General features: G+C 34.4%; 1 protein-coding gene and 2 long non-coding RNA genes across 8 annotated transcripts in view; 2 read left to right on the top strand and 1 right to left on the bottom strand.

Annotated features, from left to right (window-relative positions):
* The first annotated feature begins 193 nt into the window (after positions 1–193).
* On the top strand, positions 194–13,513 carry LOC123681058. 5 transcript variants are annotated; one of them, XR_006747598.1, is made up of 5 exons: positions 194–381; positions 10,455–10,532; positions 10,714–12,614; positions 12,664–12,803; positions 12,857–13,513. It is a non-coding gene; the product is annotated as an uncharacterized LOC123681058 (long non-coding RNA). The 5 variants fall into 5 exon arrangements; XR_006747599.1 differs by having other exon boundaries at positions 10,443–10,532; XR_006747597.1 differs by lacking the exon at positions 194–381 and adding an exon at positions 6,076–6,248.
* LOC123681059 lies at positions 13,319–14,516 on the bottom strand. Of its 2 annotated transcripts, none has more exons than XR_006747601.1 (2): positions 13,895–14,516; positions 13,319–13,844 (listed from the first exon to the last, which is right to left on the bottom strand). It is a non-coding gene; the product is annotated as an uncharacterized LOC123681059 (long non-coding RNA). The 2 variants fall into 2 exon arrangements; XR_006747602.1 differs by having other exon boundaries at positions 13,319–13,841.
* A 1,553-nt stretch (positions 14,517–16,069) lies between these two features.
* Positions 16,070–24,526, top strand: part of LOC123680124 (mediator of RNA polymerase II transcription subunit 19) — a 30,877-nt gene continuing 22,420 nt past the window's right edge. The window contains exons 1-2 of the mRNA XM_045617832.1: positions 16,070–16,336; positions 16,406–16,662. Of these exons, the coding sequence (XP_045473788.1) occupies positions 16,153–16,336; positions 16,406–16,662 (441 nt within the window). The 5' untranslated portion in view covers positions 16,070–16,152. The remainder of the gene's footprint in view (positions 16,337–16,405; positions 16,663–24,526) is intronic.

The following is a 24,526-nucleotide window of genomic DNA, read 5'->3' as shown; positions in this document are numbered from 1 at the left end:
TGCTTGTTTTTTCATCCTTGTCCACAAATTATCATATTCTCGCAAAAATTTCCTTTATTTCGAATGTGTACGATAAAAATCAATGGGATACGATAATATGTACGATAATGTACGATAATTTTGAACACGCGGTACGATATTTTCGTCTTGTCGGCCTGGCAACGCTGGTTGATACCATGATACCACAGATTAGTCTGTGTTGATACTCGCGGCAGGTCGGTGGGTTCTGGCCGTTTTTCTATCGTTACCGTCTATTTTACGTAAAAGAAAAACAATAACAATTCGTTTGTCAAAATTTTGTCCGACATGACATCATGGACCAACTTGTTTTTAATGATAATTATTATCTATAATCTGTGATAATTATCTTGCAACGTAAAGGTGAGAAATAGTAGGATACGCTAAAACGGACCAAATATTTGGTCCCGATCGATGATTCGGGTTTCTTCGTGAATCGGCTGTGTCATATTAAACCAGTCACTACACCGATACGGGGAGACAGAGTTTTTGCTGAGGTTTTTATCTGTTCTCTTGTATCATACGTTGAAATGTATGATGCCCCGTTACATTTCCTCTGCTAATACTGAGATTCATCGACACATTTGCTTGATTATTTGAAATTAATATTTTGTATTGCTCTTTCTCAAAAGAATATATATATATATATTATTAATGTTCTAAGGCATTGTTTAAGGAGAAGATAGTTAGTTACTTCGGTTCAAATATCATTGGAGGATATTGGGCAATATCGTTAGAGGGCGCCACTCCGGAAGAGGCCCAACATGATGGGTTGCCTATGTGCAATGTTGAAAATTCAGACGAGTATTAATTTTTGGGTATGGTGAACAACAGATGTCTCTAGTGCGTTTCTTGTTCAATCTTTATAGTCCTTTTAAGGCCCGGTGCACACATCCGACTTTTGCAGTTACGACACCCGTTGCGGTGTCGTACCTATTCAATGCACACTACATACGACACCGTCATGGTTGCGGAGCCGGATCAATTCACTTCAAAGAAGAGCTCAATATCCAATTCCCTCTCGGCCATTGTGCGAACTCACGACAAACGTCGTATGTGTGCGCAGGCCAATTTGGAATAGAGTACTGAGAGATCGCATGCGCATGTACGACTGCGGCACAGTTGCGGCCTAGAGGGACATGCTACCAAAAAACGACCGTAGGCTGGCAGTTACGACGTCGCAACTGCACGGCGGGTAGTGTGCATGCTCCCATTTGATTCTTTGTACCACAGGCCGCAAGTACGACACTACAACGGCGTCGTGACTGCAAAAGTCGGATGTGTGCACCGGGCCTTATTCATCTTTCTGTCGTCGAGCAGGCATCGGAAGAAATTCTCTTGGCCGCAATAAATTTTTATTACCCTTGCCGCATGCCGGCTAGCTGCATGAAAAAGGGTAGAGTAGAGCTATTGTTCGAATCGTATTTTTGGTCATAATATTGTTTTAAAAGCTTCGTCGTCCTACCTTCAAACAGAAATAAAAAAAAAATTTGGCACAGGAAAAAAATTAGACAAGATTAGACAATTAGACAAGATTAGAATTATCTCTGTTTTGACAGGTAACAAAATATAACTTTCTCGAAATTACTTTTTTCCCGGGAAAAAAGTGAGTGTAAAGATTATATATCCGGGAAAAAGGTAGTTACTTTTTTGCCGGATAAATTTCGTGAAAAGTTATATTTCTTTCACTATAAAATCGTCGTTTTTCCTGTCACAGAAAAAAATTGTGTATTATACAAGGGAAAAAGTATTAGATTTTAGCACGAAGTTATGTTGTCTCCCGACGCGGAGCGGAGGGTGCCAACAAACCGAGAGTTATTTTTTGTATAACTATATATGAATCATTGATATATCTATATATATATATTATCAAAAAGCCCAATTACCATATAATGGTGTAGGGTGTTACATTTCAAATTAATTAATTTTCATTATATAATTTTAATTCGGAGCTCCGTAATCAAACTCGATATACTTGGAAATAACGAGCGAGAAAATATTTTCAACGTGTATACCATATTTGTTATGTGTACACTGAACGAGAAAATCATTGATACGAAATGCTTATTTCCTCTTTTACCGATTAAAAAAACAAAGCAAGTAGTAATCGAAAGTTTAATGTTTGCTGATTATATATCCCCCCAAGAAATTATTCCACAATTTTATCAGATATTTAAATTTCTTTGAAAGAAGGATTTTTTCAATATTTTGTTGTATTCACATAATAAAATACCCATATTTCAGACGATTACAAAAATATTGTTTGTATATTAAATTCGTTTTGCCAGAACTCAATCGAGAGCATTCTAATCCGCATTCTCATAAGCCATTGAAAACAAACTCATTTCACACGAATACAAAAAAACTATGTATTTCCCCTTTGATCAAATTCGAGGTATTCTGAAGAAACTGAAAATACTTTTAATCAGATCAATACAAGCAATATCCGAAATTCCCGCAAAACAACATCAAACCCTACGAAGGTTTAGAGATTTCTGTTTTCCTTCAACAAGCCGTTCATCTTCACCAGAAACAAATAATGTTTCTGCAGATAGCTCTTACATTGCAGATCTGGTAGATCTTCCATCTATTGATGAGTTTGAGGACGGAAAAAGGAAGAAAAGTATGGAAGAAGAAATCAAATCGTTGAAAGAAAAACTACAAAAATCGAGGAAAAAAAACAACAATCTGAAAACCCAAGTGACTGAAGCTAAAAAAAGAATAAAGAAACTCCAGGTTTCAAGAAAAATGCAGCCAGATAAAACACTTTTGCCAGAATTTTCAAGAGCTATAGTTGCAATGCAATTCAAATCTCAAAAACGGAAATTGTGGACGACTGATGAGAAGAAAACGGCTCTTAGCATATATTATAAGGGACCTGCTACGTATAAATTTTTGCGTAGGAAAAACGTTGTTTAACCAGCCATTTCTACATTGAAGAAACTCCGTTCCTTTAGTTATAAGAACTTTTAATGTTGACGTCTTTTGTTATCCTGTATAAGAATTTGAAAAATAAATCTTGTTAAAATTTCATAGCTTGGTGTACTTCAACAATCCAGACAGACTAGCAATAATACTCTATGACCATATAAATTTAAATATCTAATTACTTTACATGCGACAGGTGTTTTCATTATCCAAGCTACACTCATTTGATTTCACGAATTGAATTTCCAATATTTAAATGACAAAATTCTGGATATACTTTTCTCTAATTATGTGGCAAACCAGGTCATTCCGGCTCATCTTGTTGAACAAAATAGACTGGAACGGATTTTTCTATTATCTGTCAAATTTGTGATACAGAAAACTGTTCTGCCAACCAACATTTTTCAATGCAAAAATTACTAATAGATATTTATGGAAATTTTCGTTAATTTCAATAAAAAGGCCCCCACCCCTCACGGACCTCAGAAATATAAAAGTGCATCCTGAATCACCGAGAATTATGCACTCATTTAGTTTTTAATATTTTTTTTTCCAATAGATAGCTTAAATTATCTGCATTTCGCGTTTTAGAAGTCCGATCGTGTTCCACTAAATGGAGTTAGAAAGATGAGATTTCGTACTACAATTTCTTTTGCGACAGTTTTTCAATTAGTTTACTGGTTTAGTTTGAGCGCGCGTTAAGGTTGTAGACTACTTTGCGCTGAAACTGCAATTCCGCTAGATGGAGCTACCCGAAAATTTTTGGTAGATTTGTACCTGACACACCCATTCAATTTGAAGAACCGCCTGTTTGGTATTTATTGCCCCAAATAAAATCTCAACTCTCGATGAAGCCCAGCAAAGAGTAAATTTGTGTTTCTGTAAACTTTATATGTAACAACCTTATATATCACAATCTTATTATGAGTTAGCAAAATTCTTTGGAAAACTTCTTCAAAAGAAGGAAAATTTGATTTTTTTTTCCTTTATCCCCCCTCCAAGGCTTATGTCTGGGTACGCCACTGTTTAGGTATATAATACTAAATAAGAAAATCGCTGAAAATATTGTGAAGTTAGAAATGACAATGAACCACTGTCATGGACTTATTTTGAGTATGGATAATAGAAATAGCAATTTATTCGAATTGAGAATAGTTATTTATAATACAAATGCAGAAGGCATTGATATTCTTCCACGAGTTCAAAATTCAAAAACGAGCCACGAAGTGGCGAGTTTTGGAATGAACAAGTGGTAGAATGACCCTTCTGTACGAGTATTATACATTATTTTTTCTAATTCATTGCATTTTCATTGAAATTAATGAAATATTTCCATAAATATAATTTAGTAATTTTTGCATTGAAAAATGTTGGTTGACAGAACTGATTTCTTTAAGGCAAATTGATGAATTGACAGATAAAGCCGTGGCGGAAAGTTCGGAGTACCAACATAGAATAATAAAATATAACCATGAAAACTGTGCGTTTCTGATATATTCTCACACGATTTTGTTCTACAAGATGTGGAAGAATGAACGGAATAACCACAGAATTAGAGAAAAAATATATGATCATCTCTGGTTGTATGATTTCACAGAGAAAATCAGAAAAATTTGCATATTGAGATTTCTAGAATGTAAAATTCGAAAAGCTTTTGAGTTCTCATTTTATGCGCCTTTGGAGGCCACAACACTGTGTATAGGAATATAAGATATGCGATTTATTAGGTTATTGTTGTCGGTCTCTTTATCTAGATGAGAATTTTTGATATTCTCCTGAAATTCAGAATGATTATTCAAATGATTATTTGACATTTGACACGTATTATAAGTCGTGAAAAAAAATTAGTGAGGGCAATAAGAAAAGAGTAATAGGAATGAAAAGTTGTATTTTGTTCTGTCTATCGGGTGTCACTTTGGGTTTTTACAGATATATTCAGCTCATCTAAGTTCAATATTCAAGCTTTGTTTCATCGAAATCGGATGAAAAGGGTTATTGCCAAATAAAATTCACACAATAATTTGTTTTACTAGGCGACAAAGTAGTGATTGACTACCTTAGCTGAATCCCCAGCCACGCTACGCTCAGCCATGTACAGTATAACTTCAGTAGTCCGGGCAGATTTCGTTCCGGTACCTGCCCGAATTATGAAGGCGTCCGGATTACTGGAGTGATTTTAATTTATGAAATGAAGCAACTTATAAATTATCAAAATAAGGTTTATTAATCAAGTCACAAAAAAAAATATTATTTTCTCATAAAATAAAGCAAAACTGAACAAAACACTCAAGTACATGTAACACGTTATGTAAATATGTACATGTAGGTATTTATAATATTGTATACATACATATTATGTATGTATGCAAAATGAAATATCTTCTACTTTTTTGAAAAATACATATCAATTTTAGTTTGGACCTTTTTGGATGCATCTATATCAATCGCGTTGTCTTTTCAAAAGCTATAAATGTTCAAGGGGAAGGTTATTCTCCTTTGTCCACCTGATAGCTAGACTTTTCTGTGAGTGTAAGTCTTATGTGATCGTTTGACGGCAACCATTGCGTCCGGCACGCTCAAAAACAAAGTGCAGAATGAAAGATGCTGCCGCCACGCTGTTTCCAACCGACATGTTACCGTTTTTTACATGTATAGACAGGAAAATGCTATTATTTTGCATAATGAATATTTTCGCGCCCGGATTTCAAAGGCAAAAATTTCAAAATGCCCGAATCCCAGCAGTGTCCGGAATACTGGAGTGTCCGGGCTAGCGACTATCCGAACTATCGAAGTTGTACTGTATTAGTATTTTTTATAATATGACTCGGCTTTGAACTATTAGCCGCGGCAATCTATCTACTACTTTGCTACCTATAGTAAAATAAATAACTATTGAAAGTATTTTTTATTTGACAATAATTATTTTCATCCGATTTCTATGAAACGAAGCTTCATTTATTTTGTAGTGATAAATTAAAATAAAATTTGATACAAATTGCAATTGTTGGTATGGTTGGTTGCTATGGAAATGTATATGTCCATAATAATTATAGTTTGACAACTTTTTGGAATGTTTTATTTCCATTAATCATTTCTGATGATGCCTATTCATGAAACTACTCACTTTGCTGCCTAGGCAGGAAAAGTAATACTTTACTGATTGATATGTGTCTGCAAAATTAATATTTGTTGTCAATCGGAGGAAAAATATTTTACAAATTTCAAGAACTTTTTTGGTGTGCAAGGGGAAGCCCTACTCGTTATGCAATCTTGATGAATTAGGGCGCTTCGCCATAATTGAGGTACAAAATAATAATAATATAAAAAATATCACAAATAAATGCACTGTTATTCACACATTTCCGAATAGCTTAAACTAATATTTTTTGTATCATCCATTCGAATATATAGGTACTCATCATATAGAAAATATACTAATTACACAGTTCCTTTTCATAAATGAAATAAGTTATGCCTTCAAAATTGAATTATCTACAAATATCTTTTCTTATATATTCTAAGAAATAACGATTCATAAAGTTCTAGTTTGATTTATAAATTCATTGAAATTGAATATATAGATAGTGAGAAAGGGCTGCATATCATATATTTGTCACGTATAGGACGGCCTGACGGACTGACCAGAATCGAATTTGAGGACGGATTCATCATCGGTGAGTCAAACACTATCGTTGGAGTTTGTTTACTATAAATTTTTTCAAGTTAATATTAATGAAGGAAGTACGAGAAAATTTTCTTAATCAAGAATTGCCTATTTTTAGGGTTAAATTAAATGACAAATATTGTAGATAGAGTTTCGGGAATAGTGAGTTTTTCAAAAGAATTTAATTTTTTCTGAGAATTTTTTTTCAGATTTCTCAAATATTAATAATTTTCCATATTTCGGCAAAAATCCAGATACCTTTTTTTCATCTTAATTTCTTTATGACTTCTGAAATTTTCTTTATGATACTAAGCGCTCAAAATGTACTTCTCCAGACATCATTACGAATAAAATCAGCTAGCATATATATTTTAGGAACAGTATCGTTTGTAATTCTAACAATGATTTCATAACAAGTTTTCTACCTATCCCTATTATTCAGTGCAATATTGTCATAAACTAGTAATGTACACAATTTTAGCCAATCAGAGAAACCCTACCCTCGTAAATCATAAAAGTGTCATTCATCTCGAGCCATAAAATACAGTCCAAGATTCTATTGGCGTTCATGTTGCAAAAAGGCGTAAACCTTTGGGAGGCGTTCCAAAAAGCATAATTCTATTTGAAAAACATCTACAATTAGAGCAAATCAAGCAATTTTAAAAAAATGCTTGCACCAATTCAAAACTCATAATATCACTGAACATTTGTGGATGAGTTACTTGAAATGAGAAGTCTCTCTAAAGCTGAATAGTCATTTAAAGAAAGTGTTTAATTTCAAAGTTCAATTTTCGGAATACTATCGATTTTTTTTTGAAAATCGAGACGAGATCTTCAAGTTCACTATCACGTCATTGTTCACTCAAAAAATGAAATGAATCCGACCTGTACTTTGGAATTGGAATGCACTGAAATTAGCACTGAAATAGCAGTGGTATGAACAAGGTATTGAACACCCTTAAAGATGGACACTATAACAAAGAAAAAATATGTTATATTTGAGTTTTTCTTCGATAAAGGCGAAAATGCAAGCCAAGCGGCTGAAAATTTAAATAATGTTTATGGTCTTGATACAGTAATAGCCCATCATGGGTAATTTTGGTTTGGTCGATTCCGTTCCGGTAATTTCTATGTCAAAGATGCATCACGCACTGAAGAAAAATTGTCGAAAATATCGATAAAATCATAGGCATTGTCGGCTCCTGTTGTCATTGCTCAAGAGTTGAAGATTGCACAAAAAACACCGTTTGGAACCATTTGCATAAGGTAGGTCTCAAGAAGAATCTAGATGTATGGTACCACACGAGTTACTGCAAAAAAACCATTCGGACCCAATTTCCATCTGCGAATCGCTGCTGAATCGCAACAAAATCACCCCATTTTTGAAATGGTTGGTGGCTGGTGATGAAAAGTGGATGACTTACGACAACGTCAAGCGAAAACGGTCATAGTAGAAAAGCGGTGAGCCGTCGGAAACGGTCAGAAAGGTTCTGCTGTGTGTTTGACAAGGAATTATCTATATGAGCTGCTTTCCTAAAGCACAAATGACTCAGAACTGTACTGCTTCCATTTGGACCTTCTGAAGGAAGCAATCGCTCAGAAGCGACTAATAGGAGAGGAATTGTGTTCCATGGGGACGACGTAAGGCTAAACACATCGATAGTGACTCGCCAGAGGTTCTTATGCATCCACCTGGCCCCAAGTGATTACCATCTCTTGCTGTCCATGGCAAACAATTTTGCTCGTGAAAACTTTGTTTCAACCTTAGACTTATATAGTCTAAGGTTTCAACAGAGGCTTGTGAAAATCTACTCTCAATTTTTTGCCAATAGCGACGAGGGCTTCTATGAGAGAGACATACACAAACCAAACTTTCAAAATGGCAACAAGTTATAGAACAAAACGGCGCATATTCGACCTAAATCGGATCATTCTAACTGTGATAACTGAAGACTTGATTTTCATGCAAAAATAATGATTTTTTTTCTATACCTCATACTTTCTCCGCCCGAGTTCTCATGAAATAAATCTAAATATATTCATGAAATTGTGTTTGTACTACAAAAATTTTGGAAACTAAATATGAAATGAGTTACTAAAATACATCTCTCTACAAAAAATACTCGACTCAGTAGATACCAACAAAAAATTCCGCTGTTTTGCTAATCGATATGAGCCGTGACTTTCTATGGCCCCCCCCTCAGACATCGCCTGGATCCGCCCCTGACTTCAACTTAATTGATTGGAAACCTTCCGAGGAATCTGGAATATTATTCAATGCTTAACGCCGATCTGAGAGGGGAAACTTATATGGAATTTTATAATTTTATTTTTCATGAAAAATCTCTTTGCAAACCAAAATTCGATATAATTTGAATCAAATATTCAGCTGAAAAAGTCTTATATGTATATTCATAAATTAAACATTCACGACGTCCTATCACAAAACAAATGAGATTTTCACAAAAAAGAGAATAGTTTTTTTAAATCAAATTTTCTTTTGGCAGTATTCCAATATTTTAGTTACCTATTTGAGGTAGATAACCTTGACATGAAACTATTCACTGATAACAATTTTACATAATCAATTAATTAAATTTAAAATTCTCTTTTCGAAAAACTAAAAAATAATCTTATATGTACTTATTTTTCTCCAATCACAGTATTTCTTTTCAAACGCAAATCAGATCATACATTCCCTTCACGATTTTCATTTCAGATAATCCGGTCCAGAGATATCGTGATCACCGCAAAATTGTTTTTTTTTTGCGGAGCTCTAGGAGATCGGCGATAGCAACATTCGCGAAGATTATTGTGACAAATAAAAAATTGTCCCGAGTGTTTACTTAACCATAATCACTGAATGATATTACCCTATTCTGTATTGAAAACCCAAGAGAAATCTTTTTTGAGATTCATGAGTGGTTTCTGAATAATCTATCTATAATAATATAAGGGATGCTACAATCTGAAATAATCTTTTTCTTGCCCTGATCCTTCACATAACACATTGATTTAAATTTTGAAATTATTATCAAGGTGAAATGTCAAACTAATCCTAATATGAAACAAGCTAGTAGTACTTTTAAAAATCCATTTCTAGATGTTTTAATGTAATTTCTTGAAGTTCTTTCCATTATTACCAACAATAAATTTCTTAATTCGCATAAAATAATTAAGAAGCTTTAATTTGAATACTTATTCATAGTAACAAAAGGGCACTTTCAATTCAATCTCATCATACAAAATTCTCTTTCATATTATCAAATCACATTAATTGATCAACCTACAAATGAATATAATGATAATAAACAACTTCTATCATATTCGCATCAATGGTCACATTAGTTCTATGTTGTGTAGCCTTTAGAAGACTTTCCTTGGAAATTTTTGCAGTCTTTCCCTTATTGGCACTAGTTCAGTTCTGTAAAGTGTGTTTATATTCAAAAATTGGTCTGCAGAAGATTTTGTATATTTTTGTAGCTGTTGATATAATAATACCAAATTCCAACTACAAAGAAAGCTCAATTAAAGACGAATTTTGGAAAATTCTACATATATACCGTTTCATTCCACTCTGCAATTAAAATGGGAAACAACAGAAAACGTAAATTTTGTTGTTGTTTGGAACAAAATAACATCAACGTCAAAATCGTATTTGAAGGGAATTCTCGGCATTCTCGCGCATGACAGTTACTTTTCATTTAGGATCTTTGGGAGTACCCGTAACTCATGAGCTTCGGGTCCAAATATTTGGTCCGTTTTAGCGTATCCTCGTTTTTGCGTATCCTGTATATTATTACTAGTGAAATTCTTCGTATATGTACTTCAGCATTATTTTCAGGTACTGAGAAGGAGCTTATTTCATCTCAGAGTATTGACGAGCTGCCATCTGTTTCAAATAATTTAGAAGAGCAGGAATGTAAGCAACCAATTATAATTAAATATTATTTTTTGATAATAATAATAACCGTTCTTTATTGACCATCAACCAAAGTCCTTCAGCCTAGTTTTTAATAATACATATTAAGTCATTTTAATTTCTGTTAACATGTTATGTATTGTAGAATTAGAATAATCTGATATGAATAATTTATTTCCAGTTCTAGGAGCATCAGAAGCAAAGACAGAAAAAACTAAGCTTTCTAAAACAAATGAAAGAATATTAAGTGGAAGGAACTGAAGAGCATATATGGATACAAACCCAATCAAAATTGCACCGATTGAAATTTTCAATTATAGGAAAAAAAGGATCGAAAAGGGTTCAAAAATACTTTGATAAGGATATTATACATTAAAACTATCCCCATTTCGATCTCCACAGTCCCCCTGTCTCAAATTTCCTTCACTAATACACTTAACTTTTTGCCATTCCAGTTTAATTTTTCTACTTTTTTTTAATAATAAACGCAATTTATTGACCCAAGGGCCAAATGGCCATCGACAGTATTAGTCCTACAGCCAGGTAAATTTACAATAACTGAAATATAAGATTAAACAATGTTTGTAGATAAATAGTTTGGAGATTTAACATTTGGACGGAAAGAAAAAAAAAAAAAACATTATATTATAGTGGTGAATCAACTAGATTTTGAAGTGGTAATCATTGATTGGCATCTTCAGTGGGCAGGACTGTCTCTGAACTCCTCAAGATGTTCTCTGATGGTCTTTAGAGGATATTTTGCTCTGGGCATGGAATGCTGGTTTCGTTGGATTAAGTGTGGTTCCAGGATTTCCCAGTTGTTCGGCCTTTGGGCAAATTTCATGGACAGCTTCCTGATTCTGTCTGCTATAGGCTCAACCCTAAGCAACTTATACAGCAATGGGTTTGGAGGATTGTGTAACGGATTATTCGGATACTTTTTTTTTTTTTTTTTTTTTTTTATTTAACAGTTATTCCAATATTTTGAATCTCAAGATGTACAATAGACTTAACTTTTTGCCATTCCAGTTTCATTTTTCTACTTTTTTTTATTTAACAGTTATTTCAATATTTTGAATCTCAAGAGTGTTTGATATCGCTGTGCGATATCACACACTCAACTTTCAAACTGGCTCTAACTCTCATTTACAAAAGCAAGCATTCTGAATAGAATCCCATTTGAAATTCTCGCGAAAGCTTTTAGTACTGGAGGGTAGATGCTTGAGACCGCTGTTAATTGTTGAACCAGTGCCATGCAGGCTCGTGGGGCATCTAGAGAACTAGTTTATCTATGGCAATAAGCGCGTTCGGTTATTACCTCGGACCGCTCGGACTTGTCTGAACCGTTCTTTTATTACATCCAGATTGAGGGGAATACACATCTGGAGCGTTCGGCAAAGATATCTGAGCAATCAGATGTCAATCTTTTTCGTCAGATGTTTTCGACCTAGCAAAACGATTTTATCCATAGAGTTTACCTTTGTCTATCGATTATTGGATTTTATCTGTCTTTTATGTTTGTTTATTTATAAAAATTAACATTTCGTCGTAGTTTGTATTGAAAAATTTCAATACCTAACTTGTTATACTTCTATAATTGGATTTTAAATAAAATTATGGGTATGGAAAGCAGATAACAAATGAATAGGCAGTGTGTATATTTTTGGAATGAGATATCTGGGGGTGACTTTGGACAATATCATTAGTAAGACTTTGGGGACAGATAATTTTTTCGTGTAATTATATAAAGCGTTGTGCATGTTCAGTTTATTCAGAAGAGCGATGGACATTCAAGCTAGGGATATGAAGAAAAAGGCCAAGCTTTTAAAAAAGCTGACCATGTTTACAATATATGAAGTGGACTGGTTTCATTACTTCTAAATAAATGAGACAGACTTCAGTGAATTTTCCACCTTATTATATCGAAATTATGTAATGGATGAAGCAGAAGAAATTTACTCCTTCAAGGGTATCGACTGGGACATAAGTGTCCCAGAAGTATTTTATAAATGTCCTGTTCGGCAATAAATATACCCAGCATGGAATCAATTGGGAATATAAAGCCAGATCAGTGTATTCAAGGTACTATATCTATATTTGTGTCAGCTAATAGTTTATTATCATACGAAAGTTTCAGAGAAAAAATACCATATACAGGAAAAGGACTTGAAGTTTGTCAGTCGGACCCGAGGCTTGTTGCTTTTCTGAATGGTGTTATTTTCAAGAATGGGGAGTCAGTGAAATTATTGGAAATCAAATGTCTATTCATTGGTAAGTTTCTAGTAAGTTATAGAGATTATTTTTATAATTGTTTATAACTTCAGGTCAAATTATTTCTGCTGAAAATACTGAGCCAATATTTGAGAAGAGGAAAAGCCAGCTAATTTGAAAGAATGAATAAACATTATGCTAGAGCCTGATGAAGTATGGCAATTATGAATTTGAAAAATTGCGACTCTATAGTGTTCTCATCTGGTGATAAGATGTTCAAAACTGTTAGTGAGCCATTTGATGAAGAATTCACAAAAAAATAATTCTTAAAACTTGAAATGATTCATTTTAAAAATATGCTTTACACATTGTGTAGTATGAAAGTTTAAATTTTTCAATTAGAAAGATATTTTTTCAAGCCTTAATTATGCTGTAATAAGACCATCCAGAATAAGAAAAGTTTCGAATCATACATGTCTGAAGTTATACATGTTATAACTTCCAGATTATTGAAAAATTTGAGTCCAGTTGTTATTAGTAAGAGAGTAAAGGATTTGCTATTGGATCATACAATATACAGGTTGAGTGATTTATTTAGGAATCATTTTTGTAAATATTATTTGATAATTTGTAACTACAAACATATTTATGTTTTCATTACAATGACTATTAATACTACTCATTTATAGTTTAAGGTTTTTTGATTGACAAGCCATGTAAACTTTTGATGGCGTATGTTTTTATGAATTTCTTGTGTGCAAATAAAATATTTTTATTATCAAATACTGCATTGATTTTACATATCATTTATTTATCCTATGGCAGTAAGTTATCCCATCACACATTCCCTTGGCACCATAGTCCATTAAATAACTGATAAAAATAAAAAGATATCATCTTCCAAATCACTTGGATCAATTTGACATGAAAATTCCTTTTTTCCTTCTTAAACTTCCATTGAAACATTTTTGTCTTCTTAAAACGAATGGAGATTTTAGAAGTGATTCCTCCTTGGAAATATACTTTCTACTAGATCAGACCATTTATCTTTTATATCTTTTCATTTTTGTAGAGGAATTAGGTATCCGTTTTTTTATACTTCTGAAATAAGTAGAATGAGATTAGATAAACGTAACATAATTTAAACTAACCTCTACAAATCTTTGGGTTAAATGAAGTTCTCTCATGATCATTTTTTCTCACGTTTCACACAAAATGAGCACTGGATATTTTATGGAATACTTCAGGTTGCCATTTCTCTCAAAATATGATCAGCACTACAATAAGTTTTAGATGAGAGACATTTGCTATCATTTCTCAAATATTCTTATCAAACTCTTCTCACACTAATAATCCATATCACCATATCTTTCCTTCTTTCTCGAGCTACTTTTTCTTATTGTAATATGAATTGTGGCAACCAACTACATAGCAATGAATTTGTGAATTTCTTGCAGTAAATAATTGATAATATTAAAGTCCATACCTTCAGAATTTTTCCGTATTTTTCAATATTGAAAACAAAATCAACTCAAAACTTCTTAGTATAGTTAAAAAAAGCATACATTTCTAATGCCTTTTCAGCAGGCAAGACAGTAAAAGTGTATATTATGAATATTGATTATGTTTTACTAATGATTTCATTTCATTTAACCACGAAGGGCGCCACATGCGTATATCAAAGAACTGACATAACAGCTGAAGCTCAGGATGCTCTGTACCGTTCGTTTATATCAGATAAATTTTGATTATCTGTAAAATCTATGGTCACGTGACTAAATTATCCGTCCGCTCTCGGATGCTATTGACGAACGCGCTATTGATTTCGAGAGATCGCGGTCTGTTTCAGATGGCGCATACATCGTTTACATTTGACATTTCTCTCAATTCTCGACTCTTGTGAACCAAGGGAGTGGATCTTTTTTTCTTGGGGAAAGATCAAGGTCTATAGATTTAGACTTAGATTTAGTGTAATCTATAGACCTTGGGGAAAGATAATTGAAAAAAAAATATTTGACTACAACTTTTATTCATATCTGTAATGTTAGAAAAAGAAGTTTGATAATGAAGTTTGAACCAAATTACTCGAAATAATTTTTGTTGTCACTAATTCGGTTGTTCTTACTGGGTGTTCTCAAATAAAAGTTACGAAGGAAAATGATGAATTACTTGGATAATTTTGAGAAAAAAAAGTTTCATGAATATGAGCCCACCAACGCTTTGCTTTCAATATACAGGTTGTTTCTAGTGTGTCGTATAGTTTATCAAATATTTATTAATCTTCGCTACGGATAAGGTGAATAAATACCAAAACTTATAATTAATGCATTCATTAGAGCTCACTAGCTGGATCTTTATAATAATTTGGATTCTCCTGAGGATTACTAGAGATTTTTTCTCGAAATCGATAGCAGATACGACAAAACCATAACAAACCAAAAAGTGTAGTACCGGACCAGAGTTTTTTTTCTACATTTTTCTAAACTAACAGCCATTCACCAAAATATAGTTTTGGAGGAAGGAAGCAGGCATCCTTCCAGAAAATATATCACCCTGTAGATTTGCATTCAAAATTAGCATATCACATGGTGAAAACTTTAAACTGGAATATCTATGGCCAATTCATATTAAATATCTTGTGAAGGGAAGGTTATACGAGAAGAAAACTTAAACTTTAACACATATATCTCAAAACAAAATGTTTGGAGACTCATGTTATAGGACTTTTTTTCTTAAAATGATCCGGGAATCTGTCACTTCATTTTCATTTGTATCTCCAATTTAGGAACACCGTGTAATTAACCCCAGTATCCCCCTATTTCTACGCTCTTGTCGTGAACTTTGAGTATAGAACAATAATATTTTATATTCTATGGTCTGTCATTATATTCCATTCATTTGAGTAAAAATTCGATATGAACTGAATTGTAATTTATTGTGACTGTTTGCAGTGTCTAAAATCAGTATTTCCTTTTTAAACAACACCAGGCGGATGCGGCAATTCGAAAAATTTTAAAGAGCGCCACCTTACAGCACTCTGGTGAAGCAGACCACCAAAGCAACAGGTGGGTCTCCCAAAAAGTCTGAAACAAAATCGAATCAGTAAACACACCAGGTATTCTATGCATCTCATCTGTACCGTTCGTTTATTTCATATGAATCTTGATTATTTGTAAAATCTGTGGTCACGTGACTAAAAAATCTGTCCGCTCTCGGAGCTATTGCCGAACGCCCTACATGTATTATTAGTTCAATGGTTTAGTTTAGTGCATAGACCTAATATCAGGTCTATGGTTTAGTGTGATTAGTTTGTCTATGGTTTTGTGTCTTCTGTCTTGTATAACAGATAACGTTGTTTTCGTTCTGTGAATAGCACTGAAAGAAGAAGTGTCATGAGGTCTAGAGTAAAATGATGGGTGATCAATTCAGAAAAGTAGAGCAATATTCGCCCAAGTCATCACCTAGAGGAGCTAGGTCACCAGTTGTTTCTCGCCAGGATTCTTCCGGTACCCTAAAAACAACAATTTTATTATCTGGAAAAAACCCTTCCATAATCCCTAGTGGACCTTTTTATTTGATGAAAGAACCTCCAGGTAAATTATGCACTTAAAATATATGAGGGAATAATTGAAAAAATTAATAATAATTATTGTACTTCATAGGAGAATCTGAACTAACCGGGGCTACAAACTTGATGGTGTATTATGATTTAGAACATTCATACACAAAATTCAGTGGAAAAAAATTGAAGGAACAGTTATCTTCTTTCTTACCAACTTTGCCAGGAGTAATTGACTCGCCAGGACAACATGACAATAGTTCATTACGCTCTGTTATTGAGAAACCTCCCATTGGCGGAAAAGAATTGTTACCTTTAACTAGTATGCAGTTAGATGGATTCAGACTTCATCCCGGACCAGTATGTTTATTGTTTTATTAAGTAGTTCATAGCCGAGAGAAATATTCCCTCAAAAAAATGAAATTTTCAGTAGAAAATTATGTCCACTGCGAACTCCTAAACTTCCAAAGTCTTCCTGAATTTTGTTTTACATTATTTATCAAAATTACCTTCAATTCATTTCAATTTGGAAATTGGCTACCAGTTTTGTGACTGGAAACTAGAATTTGAATTAATAGATTTTGGTGTTTTAGTTTAATTGAATTCAATATGTTTTTCCCATATTTACAAAGGCAGTTGTGAAAAAAATTTTAATGATTTAATCACGTTGACCTTTGAATACCCAATACATCAACAATTCTCAAATCTGTATTTTAATAACTGGCGTGAACTTGGCAGCCACTTTTCAGCAGCCAAATCATCATCATCATCATTTATTTAAATACTCCAATACAAATTACCCTGTTAGGGTGTAGAGCTAGTCAATATAAAAAATGTAAAATATAAACAAAGGGTATAAACATGTACAATCACAAACAAGTGTCCCTAAACAATCTATGTTAAAAATATTCAAAAATCAAGTGTTTAAAAATTCATTTAATGAATAGTATGGTCTGTCCTTCATGTAGTTGAAAAGTACTCTCTCCATCCTTTTCTGAGGCAGCTGTTTGATCTCATCAGGTATTTTATTATAAATCTTCACGAGGGTATGTAAAGAGTTTCTCTGAAGGTATGAGAATCTCAATGAGGGCACGTTCAGATGTTCTTTGGCTCTAGTGGCGTATTTGTGCTTTTTTTCCATTTCACGAAAGAATGGAGGATTGTTGGCAACAAAAAGGGCTCCTTCATATATATGTAATGAGACCACTGTCAAAATACCATGATCCACAAAGTGTTTTCGGCAGCTCTCGAGCCTATCGAGACTCAGGGTACTTCTTAGACATCTCTTCTGCAGCAACAGAATTCTGTCGATTTCGCTTGAGTTGCCCCAGATCACAATCCCATATCTGATCCTGCTATGTACATATGCATGGTATGCTGTCATTGCTGTTTCTGGGCTCACCAGACGAGATAGATTTCCCAGTGCGTATCCAAACCTAGCCAGATTCTTACACAGGCTGTCTATATGAGATGTCCAATCTAGACGGTAGTCTACTTCAACACCCAGGAAACGTACGGAGTTTGTGGTGGTCAGTGATCCATCGGCACCATCATAGGATCGCTGGTGAAATTCTGTAGTAAATTCAAATTTTATTAATTGAGTCTTCTCAGGGTTTAGCATTAGGTTATTTCTGCTGAACCAGTTATTTATATTATCTAATGCGTCGAATATTTTGACTGGTATGTCACTGGGATCCTCCGATAGCACCAAGGATGTATCATCCGCGAAGAGTGTTAGTTGGTGCACTACTTGAGCAAGATCATTTGTGTATACAATGTACAAAAGCGGCCCAAGAATTGTCCCCTGTGGCACTCCCTTCTTAATATGTAATTCCTCAGATTCGACCAGTTTTCCTGTGGTTTTGTCAAACTCTACAACAGTTTGTTTCCTATTTGACAGGTAGGACTCTATTAAGTTGAGCGGGAGTCCCCGGATTCCCAGTCCATTCAGCTTCTCCAAAAGAATAGCATGGTTCACATTATCAAAAGCCTTCGTAAGGTCAGCACACAAAAGCAGGGTATATTTTCCTTTATTTAGCGAATCTATTATCTTGGAGATTACTCGGTAGAGTGCTTGCACTGTTGTTTTTCCTTTTCGGAAGCCATATTGATGCTGATATATTAGGTTAAAGTACTCAAGGAAATTTATTATGCGATTGTAGAGTGCTCTCTCAAAGATTTTGCTGATGTTAGGTAGTATCGCAATTGGTCTGTAGTTGTTCATATCGTCCCTTTTTCCTTTTTTATGCACCGGTCTTATTTGAGCTTTCTTGAGTTGATCTGGGAATACACCTGTTTCAAAGGTGAAGTTTATGATGGAGGATAGTGGTCCCGATATCTCATCAGCCACATGTTTCAGTATCCTCACCGGTATTCCATCATGTCCGGTTGAGTTGGTATTCTTCAACTTCAGGATAATGTTTTTTATTTCTGTCGGATCTGTGGATTGAAGGACTATGCTGTTAACGATATTTTTATCTGCTGGTGTGCTCACGAGAGTTTGTATGTTCCCGGTTGTTGTCTGATTCGATCCCTGGTTAACAAAGAACTCATTAACCTGATCCAGAGTTTCCTTTGGATGATTTTGACCGTCTAGATCGGTAATGATGGAGTCCTTTTTCTGTGACTGAGTTGTAAGCTCCCTTATCAACGTCCAGGTAGCCCTTGTCTTATCCTTTGACTTTTTAATATATTCTTCGTTCGATAGTTTTTTGGCTTTTCTAACTACTTCTTTCAGTATTTTTGAGTACTTTGTATAATATTCTGGAGAAATTTCATTCTTATTTTTTAGGTGGTAGAGAAGGATTTTCCTTTTTGAAGAAGTTTTTATTCCAGTTGTTATCCAAGGTTTGCGTTTTTTTGGTTGTGTATGATGATGGTGAATATTCTTTCAATGAGGCCCTGGACAGTTTTGGAGAACGCTTCATACGCATCATTTGGGTTTGGGAATCTTAAAAGGTGGGCCCAATCAATATTCTTCAGGTCGTTCTTTAGATCTTCTATCTTAGACTCTGAGAAAAACCGTTTTGGTGGTGTTGTTGAGCTGCATTGCACCTGCACAAAGCCTTTTAATGTAATTATCTGGGCTTCATGATGGGAGAAATAGCTTTTCACTACCTCGCCTTTACACAATTGGTTACCGTCCACAAAGATATTGTCAATTAGACTGTGATGATCCCCAATGTAGTGCGTGAACTCATGTATTTGTGGTTCAAGGTTATAGGTTAGTAAAAGATCTTGAAAAATTTTACTATTTTTGGAGGGTGTAGCTAAATCGATATTAAAATCGCCACTTAATACTGTTTTGAAATTTTTATATTTTCGTATGTGGTCCAGAGTCAATGCTAAGAGTTCAAGAAATTTATGTAAGTCTCCAGATGGGGGTCTATATACTGAAATGACTATTATCTTTAGTTTCTTACTGATGCTTGCACATAGCTCACAGTGGCCCTCCGCAGTGAATTTCTTTAGCTCGTCCATGTCAATGAAGTCTGTCTCCGCAGAGACATAGATGCAGGATCCCCCATATGGTGTTTGTCTTGAAGAGTATGAGGCAACTCTGTAGTTAGGGAGGTTTGCTGAGAGGATGGTATCCCCTGGGAACCAATGCTCCGTGAGGCATATTACTTGTGGTAATTGCTTGAGGTTGTGTATAAAGACCTCCAGGTCTGATATTTTATTTCTTAAAGATTGAATATTCTGATGTAATATACTCAAAATTCCATATTTCAAGTCAGCATTCATTATGTTCTTTGCTGATGACTTGTTAGCAATTGTCAGGGTTTCTATGTTTTTTGTACTGCGTTCTGTTTCATTTGAAAATTTTTTTCAAAGTTTCTAAATTTTCTCACAGCCACAGACTCTGGCCAGAACGAGCTCTGTAATAGTTTTGAGCTACAATTTGCTGGTAAGGATAGTTTGAAACTTTTATACATTCCTGATTTCACTTTTACCTCCTCACACTCAACATCAGTGTTTGGAATTTTATTCTTCACATATTCAATGATGTCCTGTGCATCGTTTTCTAGTCTGACTTTAGATATGTGAATGTGTGATAATGGCATATAGGCCTTAAGTCTGCTTGATTCTGTCATGGAACCATAAATTGATGATGTCTTCTTATTCTGTTTGAGTGTACTGACATTTATATCATTCTGATCTCTTATTCGTGAGCTTGATTCCTTAGGCGATTTAAATTCCCCTCTTTTAGAGTTGTTAAGTTGATTAGATGGTTCTAACCGGTTCTTTCTTATTTCCTTTTTATTGACATTTATAGTTATAGTATCATTTTCATTTCCTGTGTTGTCTTTGGTTTTTTGTCCAACACTTTCCTGTCTTTGTTTTGGTGTGTTTCCATGATGGAAATTTGACCTACCCCTCTCATCTTTGCTACTATTCTGAACTTTCTTCATGTCATTGAGCATTTGTTGTTGGTTATCGACAATAGTTTTCTGTCGTATTTTATCACGTTTTGTCATTTCTTTACTTCCCGCTGCTGCTTGTAAGTACGTCTTCTGTGTTCTTGTATCTTTTGTGTTTTCCAGATCAGGTTTCATTCGTGAATTTCTGGCCGTGTCTCCAAGGAATTGCTCTTTGTTATCATTATTAGTTCCCGAGATAGGCCTTTGTTGACTCAATTCCTCCAGTAGGTCCATTTTGAGCCGATAGTATATTCTCCGATATAGTTTCTCTTCTATATTTTCTCCTAGTTGTTCATGTCTTGAAGTCATTTCCTCTTTCCCAATCGTACATTGGGAAGTAGTCTCGATGCTTTCATTACTAGTGTCAACCTGGGCTGTTATTTTATCCAGTTCACTCTTATATAGTGAACTCTCAATAGTTAGTACCTCAATTGTGGTCAGCATTTCCTTATTTATTCTGTCCACTTCCTTATTTTCAGAAATTAATTTGTTGTTTTGTTCTTGCAGATTAACAACCTCATCCTGCACATTAGTTATCCTTGCGTTTGCTTCTGTCAATTCGGTCTGAAGCCTACTCACATCCTTTATTTTATTGGAGTTTTCGGATGATGAGTTTCTATCTGAGCTGTCCAGTGTCTCTTTTAAGTTGCCTATTTCCTTCATCAGTTCAACATTCCGTCTTAAACTTTCAGTTAGTTTTTGATTAAACAGTCTTTGTATTTCGTTATTTTCCTGTTTCGTCTCATCTATAATGTCCTGCATAGAATCTACCCTACATATCAGGTCCTGCTTTTCCTCCTCATGTTTGACCTTCAATGTTCTCAAGTAAACATCCTTTTTGTTGACATCATCTGATAGTTGTAAATTCCTCTCTCTCTCTTCATCTACCCTGTTTTTCAGAACGTTCATAGCCTCTGATTGTTGCAACAACTTTAAATTGTCTTCTTCACTAACAAGCAATGCTTTAGCAAGTGACTCCTCCATCTCAGCAAGTTGTGCCCGATACTTTTCCAAGTGTTTTCCACTTTTACTAAGTTGTGTGGTCAAATCTACAATTTCCTGTTTCAGATTACTTTTCTGTTCTTTCAGACTCCGGTTTTCATTCAGTAACTCATTATATTCTTCATCTACTGTCCTCTCGACCAACTCTTGGAGAATTCCACTACTCTTGCTCAGGTCCCGTCTTATTTCTTTCAATTGGTCCAGTTCCCCTTTCAAATTTTCATTCTCCAAGTTGACGTTTTCAAGTTCACATTTCAAACTATCGTTGGTCTCCCTGAGGCAGTTGTTTTCTTCCCTTTGTTTGTTTCGGATGACAGTTAAATTCGTTTTCTCAGCCTCTGAATCTGCCTCACAGCATATCACTTTGTAACTGTCAACTTGTTGTTTGTTGACATATTTACAGTCACGTTTAAAACAGCTTGGATGAAAAACCGAGCAGCAGTTAATGCAAACAAGCACTGGCACGTCTTGTTTACGATGACACGCGAATGACATATTGGTAGGCCTTCCCTCAATCTCCACTTAGCTTAGAACTCAGATCCTTCTAGTTGGAATAATTTTTCTCTCAACTATTTATTAGTGTCACGTTTTGTACGCCGCCACTGGAATATGTTGATATGACGAGCAGATGAACCACGTTATCAGCCTTTGCAGATGTTGATGATGTCGATGATAACAAACTTCTTTTCCGTCTATCCACAAATTTGCGAACGGAAAAGTTAAATTTTTACAGTTTTTTAAGTGTGTAAAAGGAAGAATTTTAACACTTTTGGTACCACGGGTTTTTCTATAATGAGTAGATATAAAGTTTTGAATTGAATTTCAATTATGAAACCAAGAATATTGAAATTTATCGGGAGCTCGCGAAACATCTGTTGTTTGATTCGAGGTTAATCATCTTCGACGAGTGACGAGTGGCGTTGGTAGAATTTAAAACTAACGAATCGATCTGTTTTTGGGGTGCAACGCAAGAATTTGCTTTTGAGTTCACTTGAACGACTTCAGTCAAGTTTTTATGACATTTCAATGCGCAAAATAATATTATAGATGAACTTGAATTATGGTGATCAATGAAAGGACGAGGTATGTACAGGGTGGGCAAATTTCGATGTTTTAGCACTACAACTTTTAAACCAGAGGTGATAGACAAAATCTGATACCCACTTCTCGATCTCTTTTTCTGAGAAACTATCAAGGGTAGTATTCATTTTTGGCCACCTTCTTTTGTTTTCGAGTTATAAGCGAAAATTGGAAAAATGGCGATATCGAAAAACATTTATATCTCCGTTGATATTGATGATAGAGCTCTGAAATGAAAACATTATACAGGCACTTTTTTACGTAGAATCCAGTGTCGTGCTCGTTTTTTCAAAAGAGTTTTCAATTACGAAGCTGTGACCCAAAGTTATGTTTTTTTAAATGGGAACACTATATTTCTGTGACATTTTCTGAAAGCTTAATTTTTCCTGATTTCAAAAATATATAACATCGTATAGTTTGTATCAATATAAATAATGGAAAATGGTCAAAAACTTTTCTCACCCAAGTGTCTCAATATTTCTATGGTTTCAAATGTTGATGAGCACAGAAAAATTTAGCATTGTATCATTGCCACAGTCTCCTTCTATGAGTTTCTTCATTTCTATGCTTTTTACTCAATTTCTCACAGAATAATGGACTGCTATCATAGAGATTCGAGCTTTGACTGCCAAATCATCAATTTATATCATTTGAAATCAAATCAGCGCTACGAGTATCATAGTTTCGAAATACTTTTATATTTTTCTATTTCAAAATGAATTATGGAAATAACGAAAAGTTCAATATGCTCGAATATTACATTAGGTGCAATTATAATGAGGATGCAGCATCACAAGACTATTTGAATAGTTTTCCAGAAAGAAGTCAACCGCACAAGTCAATATTTGAACGACTCAAAAACAAATTTGATTGAACATGGAAGTTTCACAAAAAAAAGACCAAAGAAGTATAATATACATGACGAAGAAAATAGTGTATTAAGTGTAATCGGTACTGTATCCGCAAACCCTAATATTTCGAGTCGTCAAATAGAAGAAGAAACTGGTATAGCTAGAAAGCGAGCTCTGGATATTTGAAAAAAAAATAAATTTCGACCCTATACCTATAGGAAACAACCTTCTCTACGGCCTAGGGATCCTGCCTGCCGATTAGAATATTGCCATTGGTATTTAGAAAAACCAGAAGAGGACCAGTCGTTTTTTGAAAAAATTATATGGTCGGATGAAATGCACATAAGTAGCGCTGGGATATTCAACAGGCACAATGAACATAACTGGTCAGACATTAATTCGCACATTACTTTAGATGTTCTTCATCAGGGTAGATTTGGATTTAATGTTTGGTGTGCTATTTTAAAAAATCGTGTGTTGACCTATTGCATTTACGATGGAAATTTGAATGGTCAACACTATAGAGAAATAATTGATCAGCACATTGTTGATGGATCTTTGGACAATTTACCTCTTATCGAAAGAGGAAATATTTTTTTTCAACAAGATTGTGCCCCACCTCACAACAATAGAAATATAGGTGAAATATTAACAAACAACTTCGGAAATAAATGGATAGGAAACAAAGGGCCCATAAGATGGCCGGCTCGTTCACCTGATTTGTCACCATTAGATTTTTTTTTCTGGGGACATATTAAGGACAAATTTTATAAAAATAGATACGAAAACATGGATGAACTAAAAGAAAATTTCCTAGTTTGCTTGAACACAGTTTCAAATATTCATCTATTTAATTCGGTGCGAAGTATC

The sequence above is a fragment of the Harmonia axyridis genome, chromosome 5 (assembly GCF_914767665.1).
Source record: "Harmonia axyridis chromosome 5, icHarAxyr1.1, whole genome shotgun sequence".
Classification (NCBI taxonomy): domain Eukaryota; kingdom Metazoa; phylum Arthropoda; class Insecta; order Coleoptera; family Coccinellidae; genus Harmonia; species Harmonia axyridis.
The sequence above is the reverse complement of the archived record's forward strand: the minus strand, read 5'-3'. Positions and strand labels throughout refer to the sequence as shown.